Source organism: Macaca nemestrina, chromosome 4 (genome assembly GCF_043159975.1).
Source record: "Macaca nemestrina isolate mMacNem1 chromosome 4, mMacNem.hap1, whole genome shotgun sequence".
Lineage (NCBI taxonomy): Eukaryota > Metazoa > Chordata > Mammalia > Primates > Cercopithecidae > Macaca > Macaca nemestrina.
In genome coordinates this window covers 129223219-129241457 of record NC_092128.1, presented here as the reverse complement: position 1 = coordinate 129241457, position 18239 = coordinate 129223219, and the positions used below count along the sequence as shown (strand labels likewise).

The window sequence follows — 18239 nt, the reverse complement described above, 5'->3', positions numbered from 1 at the left end:
CTCAAATGTTACAGGTCTTCCTTTTGGTAAAGAAAAGATATTTTAACAGTGGTGCACAGGCCTCTGTCTTAAAAATCCTACCAGGGATATTCTCACCTCCATTACCCCTTTGTTTTCAAGATAAAGAGAGTTTCCAGGAAGATATTCACAACAGAAGAGGATATTTTTGAAGTGTTACTTTAAAGGAAGGTACAGTGGGTTTAGACAATTTATTGTGAAGCTAAGCCAATGTAAGAATTCTAATAAATTGAGGGCATGTCACATCTTTAACAGATGCTCACCTGGGGAGAAAATATCTGCAATATCTAAAATGTAGGGGATTATTAGATTTTTCAAACTTCTATAAATCAGCAAAAAAATGACAGAAAAATTAAGATTACCAAAACACTTAAATGAAATCTGAGCAGTTAATGAGTACAAAAGACATGTTCAACCTCACTAGAAATCAAATAAAATAAACTCAAATACTTTTATATCTTTATGCACACACAACAGCAATGAGTGCCTAAGTCTACCAAGACATGCACAAGAATGTTCCTACTAGAAAAAACTGAAAACCCAAAGCCTTGTCTACAATAATTAATAAAGGATATACTGATACATTCACCCAATAGAGTATTATATGACGATGAAAAAGAACAACTACACCCAACATGAATAAATACAGATGTAATCTTCACTGAAAGAAAACAGATATGAAAAAGTATATGTATATAACATTCAAGAACAGGCAAATATTATGGAGAAAGCAGTCAGTAAGGTGTTTATGTTTGGGGGTTGTAATACTGAATGAGAGTGAGCACATGGAAGAAACTAGGGTTCTGGAAATGAACTGTATATTAATTTAGGTAGTGGTTAGTTTTATCTTGCATATCTAAATTCATAAATACTTAAGGTATTCATAACAGATATTCAAATTAAGAAAGTTCAAAGTTCATTTTCTTGCTTAGGTTTAAAATTTCCAATATTTATCACAAAATAAATAAGCATGAAGGATCAAGTTTTTAGAGCATAATTTTGCAGGTAATTTTAAATCTCAAGCCCTATGAAGGTTACCAAAATAAAAAAAATCCTAAAATAGAGAGAAACATTAAAAAGGAGAAATAAGATATTCACTTCACAAAATTACTCCTTTGGGGTCTAGTTACTAAACTGCATCTTGCGGTCTGATATATATGAGTTACTGCCCAGAACATATAGGCTGTCCTTCCATCCTGGGCACTGGGACGATCACTACCACTTCTTCAAATCCAGCTAAAAGCATCAGTGCCTCAATGAAGCCTACTCCAGTCAGAACTGTTCACTTGCCTCCTCTCTGCCCGTGTCCTATATATTACCCAAGCAGAGCTCACCAACAATATTTTTAATCAACTGTTTAAAGCAGTGCTGCCAAACAAAAATACCATGTCAATCATATAAGTAATTTAAAATTTTCTTAGTAGCCACTTTTAAGATAGGAAAAGGTGAAATTAATCAATTTTATTTAACCCGATACATCCAAAATATTATCACTGCAGTATACAATCAATATAAAAAATTATGGAGATTTTTTTCCATGCTCAGTCTTAGAAATCTGTGGTATATTTTATATTTGCAGAACATCACAATTCAGACTACCAACATTTCAAAGATTAATAGCCACATGTGGCTACAGGCTGCTGTACTATTTAATAAAAAGAGCATATCTAGAGTCTAGTCCCTTGCTCTATAAAGTGTGATCTACCATCCAGCAGCATCAGTATCACCTGGGATCTTGTCAGAAATATAGAAATGCAGCCTATCTCAGAACTACTAGAAGAACTAAATTTGACAGGATACCCAGGATTGGAATGCATAGCAAAGACTGAGAAGCAGTAAATTAGATCACATATACCTTGGGAGTCTTACAGAATCGCTATTGCCATTCAACAATTATATGGTATTATCCCACTGACTAATATAGAACACTGTATTTAAATAACAATAGCTTTTCTATGAATGAATCATGTTTTCTCTACACTGTCCTGTGCAATTTTCTGCAATGATGAAAATCTTCACATATGGGCTTCACAAAATGGCAGCCACTTGCCACATGTGGCTGTTGAGCACTTGAAATGTATCTGGAGCAAATGAGAAACTGCATTTTTAATTTAATTAATTTTAATTGATTTAAACATGTGGCAAATGACTATCATACTAGATAGCACAGCTCCAGGGGAATTGGTTACTATGTTACAGTGTCATCTCTAGGAGAAGCCTTAGGACAAATTTGGAAAGTTCTAGTCAAGATAATTCTTCTGATTAACTGTACTTCTTCTGTTTTTTTTAATTTTATGAAGTCATATTTACCATCTCACACAGGCTAAGGGCAAATTTGCATCTTACGTCTAAGGAAGCATAATAAAAGTTACAACACGTGCTTTGTGTGTATTAATATTATTCCAGCTTATCATCAATTAACAATACCAATATCCATACCTGTACCATCTTTTTAATTCTATGAGAAGGACCTGGATACTCTGGAGAATACAAATCTGTGAGGAATAATGAGTTGATTAATGTCAACTTTCCCAATCCAGATTCGCCTAAAAGAAATAAGGGAAAATACCTTAAACTCACCCACTTTACCCAACCTTAAATATTCAACAGATGCTATAATCGAACTTGCTTTATGCAAGTACTTCTTGGTGGGACAATGAAATGACATTAGAAAATATGCTACAAAGAATAAGTGTCTTGTCCTCAGTTTCTTAGCTATCAAATTAAACTCATGTTTCTAAGGATTCTTATCAGCCTTCTAATTATACCACTTATATTCATTAAAAGTAATGTATCTACATTAAAAGTAATGTATCTAATAATCTACATTTTTAACAGTAATGTATTCCCAAAGAAAAAAAGTCAGTCATTATTAAAAAATCCAAGTTGGATTATATATCGCTGCTTCAGTGAAATAAAGTTTTTCTTTATTAATAAACAATAATGAATGAATAAACAAGAAATCATGCAGCTATAAAAAGCAAAAATCTGCTAATACAAAGAATAATTAATCACAATGAAAATCTCCATATAAAATTCTAAACCACAAAAAATACTTTCTAATTTAGCCACCCATCAGCCTAAATATAAGGGTGCTTCTCCACAAACCATAATCCAAACAATCTTAGGTAATTACTTTTTCCAATGCTTCTACTCAAGGTAGGAGGTAGACAGGAAGGAAGCTAGGGCATGATTTCTACTCTGACCACATACTCCTCTTTTTTGACTCTCCATGGCTAGTCCAATATATATACTCCAGTGTATAGTAACTATTACAAGTATACCAAAATATAAATGGTTTCAAGGTATATATAACCTAAGGTTAAAACAAATTATAAATCATATTATGATAATTAACATGGCACAGAGTTAAAGTATTTATTGTTAATAATTCACTTAGCACAATAGGCATGTTTAGCCTAAGTAACTATATCACAATACTTTTATGCCTAGGAGGAATTCTTTTTATATTAGCTCTCAAAAGATCTCAAAACTGAGATCCTTTCCAGTGGTTTGGGCTTACCCTTTTGACTGAGAGCATGCCACTTTTTACTAGAGGTTGATGTATGACTCAACTCAGAGTTAAGGATGAAAAGTGGGGATAACAGCACCTGCCTGTACCCTGGTACATATTATATGATATTGATTTATTTACTTGTGGAGTCAGGGTCTCACTGTGTTGCCCAGGCTGGAGTGCAGTGGCACGATCATGGCTCACTGCAGTCTTTAACTCCTGGGTGCAGTGGTGCGCACCTGTAGTCCCAGCTACTCTGGCAGGCTGAGGCAGAAGATCGCTTGAACCCAAAAGGCGGAGGTGAGATCACGCCACTGCACTCCAGCCTGGCGACAAAGCAACACTCCATCTCAGGAAAAAAAAATATTAAAGTTCTAGTATCTAAAATGAGCAAAATCGCCAGGCGCGGTGGGTCACACTTGTAATCCTAGCACTCTGGGATGCCGAGGTGGGTGGACCATCTGAAGTCAGAGGTTGAGACCAGCCTGCAGTGGGCCGAGATTGCACCACTGCACTCCAGCCTGGGAGACAGAGTGAGACTCCATTTCAAAAACAGAACTAGCCAAGCGTGGTAGCATGCACCTGTAGTCCTAGCTACTGCGGAGGCTGACGGGGAAGGATTCCTTGAGTCCGGAGGTCAAGGTTGCAGTGAGCCATGACTGCACCACCTCACTCCTGCCTGGGCAAGAGCAAGACTCCGTCCCAAAAAAGAAAAACACACACACACACACGAAAACAAAAAACAGAATAGCATCATTTCCTTCTGATTAGTTTGAAGGAAGTGAATTGCCTGTAAAAGTTTTCATTTTCAAAAACAGCATTAAAATATAGTGTAAGGCCAGGCACGATGGTTCATTCCTGTAGTCCCAGCACTTTGGGAGGCTGAAAGGATTGCCTGAACCCAGGAGGTTGAGGCTGCAGCTGAGCGATCCTCCCGCCTCAGCCCCACAAGTAGCAGGGACTACAAGCGCTTGCCACCATGCCCAGCTAATTTTTTTGTATTTTTGTAGGGACAGAGTTTCACCATGTTGCCCAAGCTAGTCTGGAACTCCTGAGCTCAAGCGATCCACCTGCTTTGGCCTCCCAAACTGCTGGGATCACGGGCGTTGCCACCGGGCCTGGCCCAGTTACTTTCTTCAGTCTGAGCATGAGCGCTGGAATAAAAGCTCTCACTTGCATATAATTTTTTAGAGACAGTATCCCTCTGTCACACAGGCTGGAGTGCAATGGCGCAATCTCAGTTCGCTGTAACCTCAACCTCCCGTGCTTGATCGCTTATATAATCTCGGCTCAGTGTAATCGCAACCTCCCGGGCTCGATCGCATATATATATATACACACACACACACACACATATATATATATATACACATACACATATATATATTTGTTTGTTTATACAGAGTCTCCGTCTGTTGCCCAGGCTGGAGTGCAGTGGCGCGATCTCGGCTTACGGCAACCTCTGCCTCCCGGGTTCAAACAATTCTCTGCCTCAGCCTCTCTAGTAGCTGGGATTACCGGCGCCCGCCACGCCCGGCTAATTTTTGTATTTTTAGTAGAGACGGGGTTTCACCACGCTGGCCAGGCTGGTCTTGAACTCCTGACCTCGTGATCCACTCGCCTCCGCCTCTCAAAGTGCTGGGATTACAGGCGTGGGCCACCGCGCCCGGCCGATCGCTTATATTTTAAAAAAGATGTTTTCTTCGTTTCCTGGCCCCTTCTACCCCGCTACAAAGTTTCAAAGACTTAATGCTATTACAAAGGGTTGTCAGAGGTCAAGCTCCGGGGTGCATTCCCTAACGCGGGGCGGCCTCAAAGGGGGCCGACCCTGCCCAGGATGAGCGGCGCCAGATAGCGGGGGACGCTCCGGGGGTCCCCGGGCCCTGCCTGGGGGACGTGTTGTGGGGCGTACGTACCCAGGCTCAGGTGAGGCGAGTGGGCGGCTGGGGCTCCAGCTGGCGCTGGCCATTGAGGAGCTTCTGCGCTACCGTGCGATCGTGCCAGCCAGGCGCCGGGCAGTTGGCGCGCAGCGCCTGCTCGCGCGGAGTATGGCCCTTGCTGCGCCCGGCCCGCAGGCCGAGAAGTCATAAAGCTCCCCCTCGTAGCTTATGGGTGGCAGCGGCCGGGCCGAAGCCTCCGGACACAGACGGGCCACCTCAGCGACCGGTTACATCCCACCTAGCAGCCTGTAGCCAGCGTGCGCTCATGGACGCTCCTAGAGGACCCAGCAGCCCCGCCGCAAGTTCTGATTGGCTCCGCGTGTCTTCCGCGACGTCACCTACGGGCGCGCCTTCCGCGATGTCGCAAGGGCGCGCCTTCCGTGACGTCATAAGGTCGCACCTTCTCCTGAGCCATAGAGATGGGGCTTCGGTGACGTCACAGGCGCAGGTGTTCGGCAACGTCGCCGGGGCGGTACAGTGCCTCGAGCTGGGCAGTCATCTCCTTAGAGGGGACCCTGGTAACAGCGACCTCCCCGCCAGGTCCTGTGTGTTGCTGGCTGGAGAAGGGTAGCTGAAAAACTCAGACCCAGCAGTGTTTATGTCAGTCAAAAATAGAAAACTATGTGCGGGCGCGGCTGAGGCGGGAGGATCTCTTCAGGCCAAGAGCAGCCTAGCAGTGTGGCGCGACCCCATCTCTGTAGTCCTACCTCAGTCCCCCCAGCTACTTGAACCCCAAGGTTCAAGGCTCCAATGAGCTATGATCCCACCACAGCATTCCAGCCTGCGAGACTGAGGTAAACCCTGTCAAAAAAATGAACTATCCAAGTGTGCAACAGGGAGGGACTGCTTAAATAAAACAGGAGGCTGGCTGGGCCCTGTAATCCCAGCATCCTGGGAGGCTGAGGCGGTAGGATGGATGGCTTGGTCTCAGGAGTTCTAGACCAGCCTGGGCAACATGACGAAACCCCGAATCTACAAAACATACAAAAATTAATCGGGTGCGGTGCGCACCTGGCCTAATTTTTGTGTTTTTTGTAGAGATAGGGGTCTCGCTATGTTGCCCAGGCTGGTTTCCAACTCCTGGGTTCAAGCGATCTTCTCACCTTGGCCATGAGAGTTGCTGTCTGGATTACAGGCGTGAGGGACCGTGCCCCGCCTGGGTTAGGCTATTTAATAACGTAAGAAAGTGCTCGACCAGGCTCCATGGCTGACGCCTGTAATCCCAACTCTTTGGGAGGCAGAGGCGGGTGGATCACCTGAGGTCAGCAGTTCAAGACCAGCCTGGTCATGGTGAAACCCAGTCTCTACAAAAATTAGCCGGGTGTGGTGGCACATGCCTGAAGTCCCAGCTACTTGGGAGGTTGATACAGGAGAATCGCTTGAACCTGGGAGGCAGAAGTTGCAGTCAGCCGAGATCACAGCACTGCACCCCAGCTTGGGCAACACAGTGAGACTCCCAAGTTTGACACCAGCCTGGGTAATGTAGTGAAACCCTGTCTCTACAAAACAAACAAACAAACCCAGGCATAACTGTGTGTCCTAGCTACTTAGGAGGCTGAGGCAGGAGGATCACTTGAGGCCAGGAGCTCAAGGCTGCAGTGAGCTACAATCATCACACTGCTCCCTATCCTGAGCAATAGAATGAAAGCATGCCTCTAGATAGTTAGCTAGCTAGCTAGGTAATTGATACGTAGTTTGCTATCAAATTTTTTCCCTAGTTTGAACCATGTTTTTGTAAAATAGCATTCAACACATCAGCATTTTACAGTGTTATTAGTTGTTCATATGATTATGTTTTTCTGAAATACAGTATACTTTACAAAAGCAGTTTTGTCTTTCAAAGCACATAGATAGGTCCTTAAGTGAATTTGTCTACTGTTGGCGACCTTCATACCATTTTGTCCACTTGATTGGAAAATTAGTTTCAGGTCACTGTTGGCCTTAGAAGAAGAGCCCAGCGACAACAAGGAAAGGCGCTCGTGTCCAGTCACCTTCTAGATGCATTTTTACCTTCCCTTAAGGTTTCCTTTGACGAACATAGAAGTAATCTATGTAGAATTGACCCAGTGCTGCCCTGGCAGCTTTGGATGTTAGGCCAAATTTACATTTCTTACCTTTATGAGAGGCACCCTGGCAAGCTAGTGGAGTTACACATGAAGTCTGATCTCAGCTGCACTGTCCAGAGATGCAACACGGTCCAATCAAGTAACATTCTCTAAGCCCGTTTCTTTAGCGGTAAAATAAGAATAACATACCCATCTAAAAAGACAGCCTATTGTATTTGAGTGGTCTTTTATTTTCAACGAAACTGTGTTTAACACAGTAATTATTTTCATCCCCATACCACATTTGTGTTTTGTTTTCTGTTTTTGAAATGGAGTCTGTTTTGTTTGTTTGTTTTTGTTTTTGTTTTTGAGATGGAGTCTTGCTGTTGTCGCCCAGGCTGGAGTGCAGTGGCATGATCTCCGCTCACTGCAACCTCCGCCTCCCAGGTTCAAGCGATTCTCCTGCCTCAGCCTACTGAGAAGCTGGGATTACAGGTGCCCACCACCACACCCGGTTAATTTTTTAAATATATTTTTAGTAGAGATGGGGTTACATCATGTTACCCAGGCTGGTCTCAAACTACTGACGTCAAGTGATCCACCCGCCTTTGCTTCTCAAAGTGCTGGGATTATAGGCATGAGCCACTGTGCCTGGCCTGTTTTTAAATAAGGATTTCTTAGCCAGGCGCAGTGGCTCACGCCTGTAATCCCAGCACTTTGGGAGGCCAAGGTCGGTGGATCGCCTGAGGTTGGGAGTTCAAGACTAGCCTGTCCAACATGGAGAAACCCTGTCTCTACTGAAAATACAAAATTAGCTGGGCGTGGTAGTGCATGCCTGTAATCCCAGCTACTTGGGAGGCTGAGGCAGGAGAATTTGTGAACCCAGGAGGCAGAGGTTGTGGTGAGCTGAGATCGCACTGTTGCACTCCAGCGTGGCCAACAAGAGCAAAACTCAGTCTCAAAATAAAAAAAAGATTTCTTAAAATGATATTTTCAGTGTTTTATAGATGATGTGTATGCAGCAATCTTAATAGGATGTTACCTGACACTTTTCAGGGCTAGAAAATAACAGTGGCAGCTGATTTGATCCAAATGTCTCTAATTCTTTTTTTTTCTTTTTTCTTTTTTTTTTTTATTTTAAGACAGAGGCATGCTCTGTCACCCACACTGGAGTACAATGGCATGATCTCAGCTCGCTGCAACCTCCACCTCCCAGGTTCAAGCAATTCTCCTGCCTCAGGCTCCCAAGTAGCTGAGATTACAGGCACGCGCTACCATGCCTGGCTAATTTTTTGTATTTTTGGTAGACACGCGTTTCACCATATTGGCTAGGCTGGTCTTGAACTCCTGACCTTAGGTGATCTGCCTGCCTCAGCTTCCCAAAGTGTTAGGATTACAGGCGTGAGCCACTGTGCCCAGCCCAGATGTCTCTAATTCTAACATGAGATGTACTGCAGGATCATAGCAGAATGAGTTGCTGATGTATCCAGAAGGAAATGAGCATGGAACTCTCACGACAGCTGTCTTGAGAAGTGTGTGTGTGCTGTGCTTGAATATCTCACTGCTCATTTATACACAGGCTTTCTGGTGACTGAGTTAATAGTGTGTGTTTCATAAATAATGTAACCATCTTTCTTCCTTCTTTTCTTTTCATTTTTCTTTTTTTACAAGGCCTTGCTCTGTTACCCAGGCTGGAGTGCAATGGTGTGATCTCAGCTCACCACAACTTCAGCCTCCTGGGTTCAAGCGATTCTCCTGCCTCAGCCTCCCAAGTAGCTGGGATTACAGGCATGTGCCACCACACCCAGCTAATATTTGTTTTGTTTTTGTTTTTGTTTTTGTTTTTGTTTGAGACGGAGTTTCGCTTTTGTTGCCTAGGCTGGAGTGTAGTGGCACAATCTCAGCTCACCACAATCTTTGCCTTTCGGGTTCAAGCAATTATCCTGCCTCAGCCTCCCGAGTAGTTGTGATTACAGGCATGTGCCACCACGCCCGGCTAACGTGTTTTTGGTAGAGATGGGGTTTCTCTATGTTGGTTAGGCTGATCTCAAACTCCCAACCTGAGGTGATCTACCCACATCGGCCTCTCAAAGTCCCAGGATCACAGGCATGAGCCACCGCTCCTGCCCTAATTTTTGTGTTTTTAGTAGAGATGGGGTTTCACCATGTTGGCAAGGCTGGTCTCCAATTCCGGACCTCAAGTGATCAGCCTACCTCGGCCTCCCAAAGTGTTGGAATTACAGGCATGAACCACCATGCCTGGCCAGCCCTATATCTTTAAGGCTACACATTTTGCACTTGTTAAAAGTATTTGAACATACAATTACCCAGCTTCCCTTGTTGATGCTTGAATTTTGTATAATCTTAAATATTTTTTCCAATCTAAGCTTTATTTTATCCTGTTTCTTCTGTATTTGTATAACTAGGTGGCTGTCTTCATTGAAAGTTTTTTCAAAAGCCTTAAAATAGATTATTGTTCTTGGCAGCAATTTGAAAGCTATTTGAGGAGAAGGGGAGACTTATAATGATGATTCAAATGAAGCAAACTAAAAAGTAGTGAAGCAAGACAGAGGAAAAAGCAGTATTCACTTGCGCACATCCCAAAAGAATAACATTTCAAATGTAACTAGAAAAAAGTATGCTGAAGTTCACAATACAGAAATGATTATTAATACTCAAAGTAGCTTTAAAGCCCTGCTCAGCATTTGAATGTTGGGAATTGACCCAGAGGTGGCTGTAACCTAAGATGGTTCCTTCAGTAATGAGCATTTGTTCTTTTTCAAGATGATGATTATTCCCCACCTTCTAAGAGACCAAAGACCAATGAGACACCACAGCCACCAGTCCCGTAACCTGCCAATGCTGGGCAACAGAAAGTGAGGGAGTTCAACTCTGGTAAGTTCTCAGTGAAATCCACAACCTTTTCCTTCATCTTCTGGACTGTCAATGTGACTGATGAAAGTTACAACATTCTCTGCAGGGGGAAATGTTTTAGCATGTATTACTACATTTTAATCACATCTTTGTAAAGCCACGAGCATTTTGAAAGTCACATTACAGACATTGTTTAAACATAGTTTGTATTTACCAAAGCATAGGACATTATATCATCTCATATTAATTAGTTAGTTGGCTCAAAATTAGTGCTAATGACTTAGTAATTCAGTGATTTCTCTTAGCTTTAAAACTTTTATTTCAGAACTATTTCACCTCTTGGTTTTCATTTTTGCTGTGTGTCACTGCCTGCCAGCTGCTAATTTATTAACTCCCAGTGGATCATGTGTCCTGTGAAGGGACTGAATGTTAGTGGCAAATTATGTTGATGATTTGTATTTTGAGTAAGCAATTTGAATAAATAGAACATTAAGCTTGTATACATTTTGAAAATAGTATTTTAATATTCTACTGTGTCATAGTCAAAATGATTGAATATATGTTGAATTTATGTGTACTTTAAGTTGTTATATGTTTATGTTCTTTAGCATTCTAACTTGCAATTATATATATGTGAAGTATTTTTTTTTTTCTCAAGAAGATTAGACTCTGATTTATTGAGGCATCTGTTTGATGTCGTGTTAAGTGGCCTGGGCTCTGTGTAGGGGTTGAGGTTAAAGCAGGAAGAAGGGTAGTGAGGGGCAGGGGTGCCAGGATTAGATTGGAATACCTGGGGGTTCTCTGAGGCTCCCCAAGTTTCCCTGGTCCTGGTCAGCTGTGCTGCTGGCCTGGGCATCTGATGAGCCTGCAAGGGTGACTCCCAAGAAGTGAGTGGTCCAGGGGCTAGGGCAGGGACTTTGGAGTCACGCTGTTGGCTTTGAATCCAGACTCATACACTTGGTAGCTGTGAACTCTCCATGCCTCAGGGACCTGCAGAACTGAGCTCTCTCTGAGCCAGGTTCCATCCAGGCACTGCAGATCCATCCAGAGGGAAACCGCCCCAAGTTGCTCACTATTCAGTGCCTTCTCAAGCAGACCCTTGTCTCCTTCTAGGCCCTCACATTCCAGTGGAGGAGACGAAACTCATCTGCCTCTGTCCCTCTGGGCGCACCTCATGCCAGGTGCATCTGTGGACCTGGGCCATGCTCCTGGGCTTCCGAAGTTGGAGAAAGCTGTCAGGCTCAGGTGGGTACATCAGAGCAGCTGCTGCCCTCTGGACACAGTGACAAAAGAACACTCTGGGCCTGGAGCCCTGGTCTGGGGCATTGGGCAAGGCTCTTGCACTTCTCTGAGCCCATTTCCCCATCTGGAAAGTGTGCTGATTCTATCTCCCTGTGGGCACTGAGGGCTCAGTGTTAGTTTGAGAACCAGCATCTGGGATTTGGGCTATAATTCCCCTTCAGCCCCATAGCTGGGGGGAACCAGGGACTTTGTCGGGATACCCCAAGCATCAGGCCAGCTTCCTGCCCCTGGCTTGGGCTCAGCATCTGAAGTAGTCTAGGTGGCAGATGGTCCTGGTGAGGATTGGGGCTTTTCCCCAGACTGAGGTCACACCCAGAGCCAGAAATCATGGTACCTGCTCTGGGCAAAGGTGCCAACCTGTATGACAAGAGCAAAACTCTGCTTCAAAACAAAACAAAACAAAACAAAAAAAAACACCTTGCGTCATTTCAGGGGGCTCACACCTCCCTAAGGGCCTGGTAATTGGCCTGCTCTGGCCTGCACCTGGCCCCCAGGGTACAGGGTAGAGGTAACACCCCACCTTACCTGGTTTCTTCCTGCCAGGGCCAATCTTAAGACCTCAAGACTTTACAGCCTATCCCACCTCCCCCTCTGGCCAGCCTTGAGCCCTTGTGGGTCCAGCACTTTTTCCAGGCTGTCTCCTGGTTGTCCTTCTGCCTCAAGGCCTGGCTCATGCTGCTCCCCCTCCCACTCACCAAGACCCACAAAGTCCACTCCACACCCAGCTATGCCCTATCCCCTCGGATAGTCCTTTCTCTTTCCTCAGGTGGCCAGGTGCATATCTTGGTGTGAGGACCTTCACTGCACCTGGGAATGCCTACTGGTCACCTCGGTGACAGAGACCAAGGCATTTACTTGATATGAATGCCCTGGTTCACTGTCTACATGGCCAGGGAGGGAGTCAATAATAGACTTTTGACTTGCTGCAAGGACCAGTTCTCCTGGCCCCATGGCTCTAGGGATGGAGGACGCTGCAGAAGACGCACACCTCCCTTCCCAGCTGAGGACTGTGGGTCATCTCAGGGCAATTTCACAGTCCCCACGTGCCCCACCCCCCAGCTCTGCAAATACCAAGCAGCGCAGCCTGCCTAGGGGACAGTGGGCTCAGGAGTACCCAGGTCGTCCCCAGAGTGCCCTTGCCAGGCCCCTCACCTAGCTGCTCTCACAGCTCTGTAGCAAGAGTTCTAACCTTTTTTGACTGGAGCCTGCTGAGAATAGGAGCTGTGGACTGTTTTCCCAGAAAGGCATGTACACGCTGTCCACACAAAACCTTGCATTGTGGTCAAGCGCAGTGACTCACGCCTATGGTCCCAGAACTTTGGGAGGCCAAGCCAGTTGGATCACCTGAGGTCAGGAGTTCGAGACCAGCCTGCCCAGCATGGTGAAACCCTGTCTCTACTAAAACTACAAAAAATTAGCCAGGCATTGTGGCAGCCACCTGTAATCCCAGCTACTCTGGAGGCTGAGGCAGGAGAATCACTTGAACCCGGGAGTTGGAGGTTGCAGTGTGGTAAGATTGCGCCACTGTACTCCAGCCTGGGTGATAGGAGCGTAACTCCGTCTCAAAAAACAAAACAAAACAAAACCTTGCATCCTTTCAGGGGGCTCACACCTCCCTAAGGGCCCCATAATTAAAACCCTTGGGCCTGAGGGTGAGAAACCTTATCTCATTTCTTCCCCGAGTGATCAACCCAGGGGTAAAGAAGGAGAAGCCCAAAAGCAGGACCCATGAGAAGGACCCCCTCCTGCAGTTTGAGTCCCACTCCCTCCTGCCCCTGCCTCTCCTCTGTCTGGGACTACTCCCTGCTCTGCCCCACTCTTGGGGCCATAACCATCGGGAGCTGTGTTTGGCTACAGGCCCCAGCGGCAACCCTGGGCACAAAGTGGGCAGGGTCACCTGATGGGGATCAGAGTAACATGGCAGGAAGTGAGGGGGAAAGTCACCCTGGAACCGTGCCTCTCTGCCCCCTGACGTCACTGGGTGCACTCCTCCCTCCACTCACTCAGGCAGTGGCATGAGTTCCATGGGAGTGATGTCCTGCTGCCTCTGCTGCCTCTTTTTCTTCTTGGGGCTACCATAATACTTTCCCTTCCCCAGCCCTGCCAACCTGGTGGACATTGGACTTCCCTCTCATGGGGTCCTGGGGACAGGCCCATCCTGTATCATACCCACAGAGAGACCCTTTTTTTCTTCAGGGCCTTGGGAACAGCCAGGTTCCATGAGTTAAATGCAGATCTGAACCATACCAAGGATATACCAAGGGGTATATACTGTCCTCTACTGAAAAGTAGCTAGGGATTCCAACTAGGTGAGAGGGAGAGTGGGACAGAGCCAGACCAGACCAGGACTGATCCCCTGGAAAAAGCCTGCCATCAAAGGTATTGGTGAGTGCTGGGTGCGGTGGCTCACTACTGTAATCCCAGCAGTTTGGGAGGCTGAGACAGGTGGACTACTTGAGGCAAGGAGTTCAAGTCCAGCCTGGGCAACATCGCAAAACCCCATCTCTACTAAAAATAGAAAAATTAGCTAGGCAAGCTACGCTCCTGTAATCCCAGCTACTCAGGAGGCTGAGGCAGGAGAATCACTTGAACTGGGGAGGCAGAGGTTGAAGTGAGCCAAGATTGTGCCACTGCACTCCAGTCTGGGAGACAGAGTGAAACTGGGCTGCAAAAAAAGAGAAGAATATGGCCTTAGCAGAGGGGTCAGCCTGGCAGTGCCTTCCCTTGGGTTTCTCCTGGGTAGGCCTGTGCCGTGAAGAGGCACTTCCTTCTGCCTGTTCATGGCCCACAGCAAGAGAATGTCTGCTTCTGGGGGTTGGGTGGGGGACTGCTGGCGGAACTGGAAACCTTCTTCAGGAGGGGTTTTTTTGTTTTGTTTTCGAGATGGAGCGTCGCTGTGTCACCCAGGCTGGAGTACAGTGGCGCAATCTCAGCTCACTGCAACCTCTGTCCCCCCAGGTTCAAACAATTCTCATGTCTCAGCCTCCTGAGTAGCTGAGATTACAGGCATGTCCCACCATGCCTGGCTAATTTTTGTGTCTGTTGTATAGATGGCATTTTGCCATGTTGGCCAGGCTGGTCTCGAACTCCTGACCTCAAGTGATCCGCCCACCTCAGCCTCCCAAAGTGCTGGGATTACAGGCATGAGCCACCGAGCCCAGCCCCTTCAGGTGGGTTTTGAGGCTTCACTACAATACTAGTTTCCTGTAGCTGCTGCAACAAATTACTTAAAACAACCCAAATATATTCCCTTACAGTTCTGAAGGCCAGAATTCTACAGTAAGTCCCACTGAGTCAAGGTGGCTCGGAGCAGGGTCGGTGCCTTCTGAGGCTCTGCAGGAGAATCCATTTCCTGGCCCTGGAGCTAGCATGCACTCCTCAGCTTGTGCTTCCTGTCTCAAATGACTGGAGTTTCCCACTCTACCTCCCTCCGCTCTCCATCACCTGCTCTGCTCTTATAAGGATGCGGGTGAGTACATCAACCCTGCCGGTACAAGCCAGCCAAAGACCCTTAACTTCATTATATCTGCAAAGCCCCTTTTGCTATATAAGGTTATGTTCACCAGTTCCTGGGATTAGGATATGGGCATCTTGGGGGCATCAGCCTGCTACAGCTAAGCTGCAAAACTATTACACTCTCCTGGTGTTTCAATGATTGGGGAAAAAAGGGTTTACATTTTTTTGCTTAGGGATCCCTCTTAAACTTGTATCTGTAAGGTCTGGGGTCCACCCTTAACCTTGTGTGTTTTTTTTTTTTTTTTTTTTTTTTTTTTGAGATGGAGTCTTGCTCTGCCATCCAGGCTGGCAGTGGCGTGGTCTCGGCTCACTGCAACGTCTGCCTCCTGGGTTCAAGCGATTCTCCTGTCTCAGCCTCCTGAGTAGCTGAGACTACAGGCGCCCACCACCGTGCCCGGCTGTTTTGTATTTTTGGTGGAGACGGGTGCGGGTGGGGAGTGGGGTTTTGGCTGTGTTGCCCTGGGCTCAAAGCGATCCGCCTGTCTCTGCTGCCAAAGTGTTAGGATCACAGGCTTACACCACCACACCCGGCTGCTGTACGGTCTTATTTCACACAGCTGAGACATGTTTCAGGAAGTTTGCTAAAAGAGCCCTGGAGACCTCCTCATTGTGGCCTTCCTGTTACCATGTTTAATTTGATTGAACTTTTCTGCCCTCCTGCTTTTCAGCTTCTCTAATAATCTCCCATTAAACCAATTCTAAACCACCAAAAAAGGGAAGTTTTTTTTTTTGAAAGCAGTAAAATGATGTGGATTGTTAGAATATAAAATATATAAGATAAGTCATTATATGTTAGTGCTGCTCTGACATAGGGACGTATTATTGAGAATCAACTTTTGCTCGATTTTCAGAGAAATGGAATAATTTCTCTGAAATTATTCTGAAAGTATCCTGAAAGTATCGCTGATCTACGTAAACAAATTGAAGAATTGTCTGAAAGAAAATATGGTATGTCTAAACTGGAAAAGTCCTGTAATCCTGTGTTCATGAGCATTTACACAGTGGAGTTACTCTTCATCATGGGGGTATCGTGGACAGGCCCAGGGCTGCTGGCGAGTCATGCCTCCTTACACGTTTCTCCTTGTCAGGTGCTTTGTAGTGTCTAAATATTGGAAACATTCTTTGTTTCTAGATTGCTGCAATGCTAAGGAAAAGTAGTATCTCTTTAATTATCAGTTAGCATTTCTTTTAAACTCTCAACATGGAGATTGGGAATTTATTTACATATTTATTGCAAAGCCCTGGATCTTAGGGATTTCATTGAATTTTTTTTTTTTTTTTTGAGACGGAGCCTCGCTGTGTCGCCCAGGCTGGAGTGCAGTGGCGTGATCTCAGCTCACCACAACCTCCGCCTCCCGGGTTGAAGCAGTTCTCTGCCTCAGCCTCCCAAGCAGCTGGGATTACAGGTGTCAGCCACTATGCCTGGCTGATTTTTGTATTTTTAGTAGAGACGGGGTTTCACGATCTTGGCTAGGCTGGTCTTGAACTCCTGACCTCCTGATCTACTCATCTCAGCCTCCCAAAGTGCTGAGATTACAGGTGTGAGCCACCATGCCTGGCCAAATATTGTTTTTTAAAACGAATTATTTCTCTTAGTCTGCTTTGTTAAATTTGGAATTCATCTGGGCGCGGTAGCTCATGCCGATAATCTCAGCGCTTTGGGAAGTCGAGATAGGCAGATACCTGAGGTCACGAGTTCGAGACCAGCCTGACCAACATGGAGAAACCCTGCCTCTACTAAAAATACAAAATTAGACAGGCATGGTGGCACATGTCTGTAATCCCAGCTATTCAGGAGGCTGAGGCAGGAGAATCACTTGAACCCGGGAGGCAGAGGTTGTAGTGAGCTGAGATTGCACCATTGCACTCTAGCCTGGGCAAAAAGAGCAAAACTCCCTCTCAAAATAAATAAATAAATAAATAAAAAGTTCAGTACTCACCAAGGTGCCTCTGTTGTCTCTACTTTTTATCTTGATGCATCACTGAATTGACGTTAGATTTCAAACTCATCATTGCCCTTATATGATTCTAATCTGAAGCCACCTTTATATAATGATGAAAGAAGTTAGCAATTTGTTATTATCCTCTGTCTGTTGGTATATATCAAATGCTCACCTAAAAAGAGCAACAACCAGTGGAAAACATCGTGTGTTTTACTGTTTTTATTTGGATGACTATTTACGTGTAACCTGCTAGCAAACTATAAAATTGTATGAGATGCAGAATTTTAACTGAATTACTTTAAGTGAACATTTAAACATGATAAACTGTATTGATGATATTTATGTTAATATACTTAAAATGAACATTTTTTCTTCATCATGGGTAATATAACCTACTCCTCAATGAAAATCTAGAATTAAATTTGCTAATGAATTCAGTAACATTTCCATAATATTTTCAGTTATGTGCTTAAGGTTCTCTTAGTATTTCTCCCACTTTTTAATAGCTATGGCTTTTTTGCCTTTGGTTTTTTTGTTTTTTTTTTTGGTTCATTTTAAAGCAAAAATCTCACAATATGTGATACCTGGAAAACACTGTAACCTAGTGGTAAGACCATAGGCACTGGGGACACAGGCTGGCCATGTCTGTTCTCCTGTCTGAGCTTTAGTGTCCTCTTTTGTGGTCATGAGAACTGAAGATCTATCTCAAAGATCTGATAAGACAGTAAAGTGCTTCACATAATACCGGGCATATAAATACACAGTAAATGTTTCCTCCTTATATTTTTATTGATTGAGACAGAATCTTGCTCTTTCGCCCAGGCTGGAATGCAGTGATGTGATCATGGTTTCTGCAACATCCGCCTCCTGGGTTCAGGCAATTCTCCTGCCTCAGCCTCCCGAGTAGCTAGGATTACAGGTGCCTGCCACCACGCCCAGCTAATTATTGTATTTTTAGTACAGATGGGTTTTCACCGTGTTGGCCAGGCTGGTCTCGATCTCCTGACCTCATGATCTGCCTGCCTCAGCCTCCCAAACTACTGGGATTACAGGCGTGATGAGCCGCTGTGCCCAACCTGTCTTTTCT

The 18239-nt window shown here is 45.1% G+C and overlaps 1 protein-coding gene and 1 long non-coding RNA gene across 3 annotated transcripts in view; one reads left to right on the top strand and one right to left on the bottom strand.

Moving 5' to 3' along the window:
• Positions 1 to 5850, bottom strand: part of LOC139362893 (septin-7-like) — a 50147-nt gene extending 44297 nt beyond the window's left edge. Inside the window, exons 1-2 of one of the 2 annotated variants that reach the window (XR_011622461.1) lie at positions 5449 to 5800; positions 2458 to 2564 (exon numbers count right to left, since the gene is read on the bottom strand). Coding sequence is in view for 1 of the 2 variants with exons in the window: in XM_071095246.1 (XP_070951347.1) it covers positions 2458 to 2564; positions 5449 to 5620 (279 nt within the window). In the remaining variant the exon portion in view is untranslated. Of the gene's footprint in view, positions 1 to 2457; positions 2565 to 5448 lie in introns of both variants that reach the window. The other variant, XM_071095246.1, reaches the window with a different exon arrangement.
• A 62-nt stretch (positions 5851 to 5912) lies between these two features.
• Positions 5913 to 16255, top strand: LOC139362894 (uncharacterized). Its single transcript, XR_011622462.1, has 5 exons — positions 5913 to 6266; positions 10302 to 10412; positions 11505 to 11636; positions 14951 to 15162; positions 16061 to 16255. It is a non-coding gene; the product is annotated as an uncharacterized lncRNA (long non-coding RNA).
• Positions 16256 to 18239: the final 1984 nt, after the last annotated feature.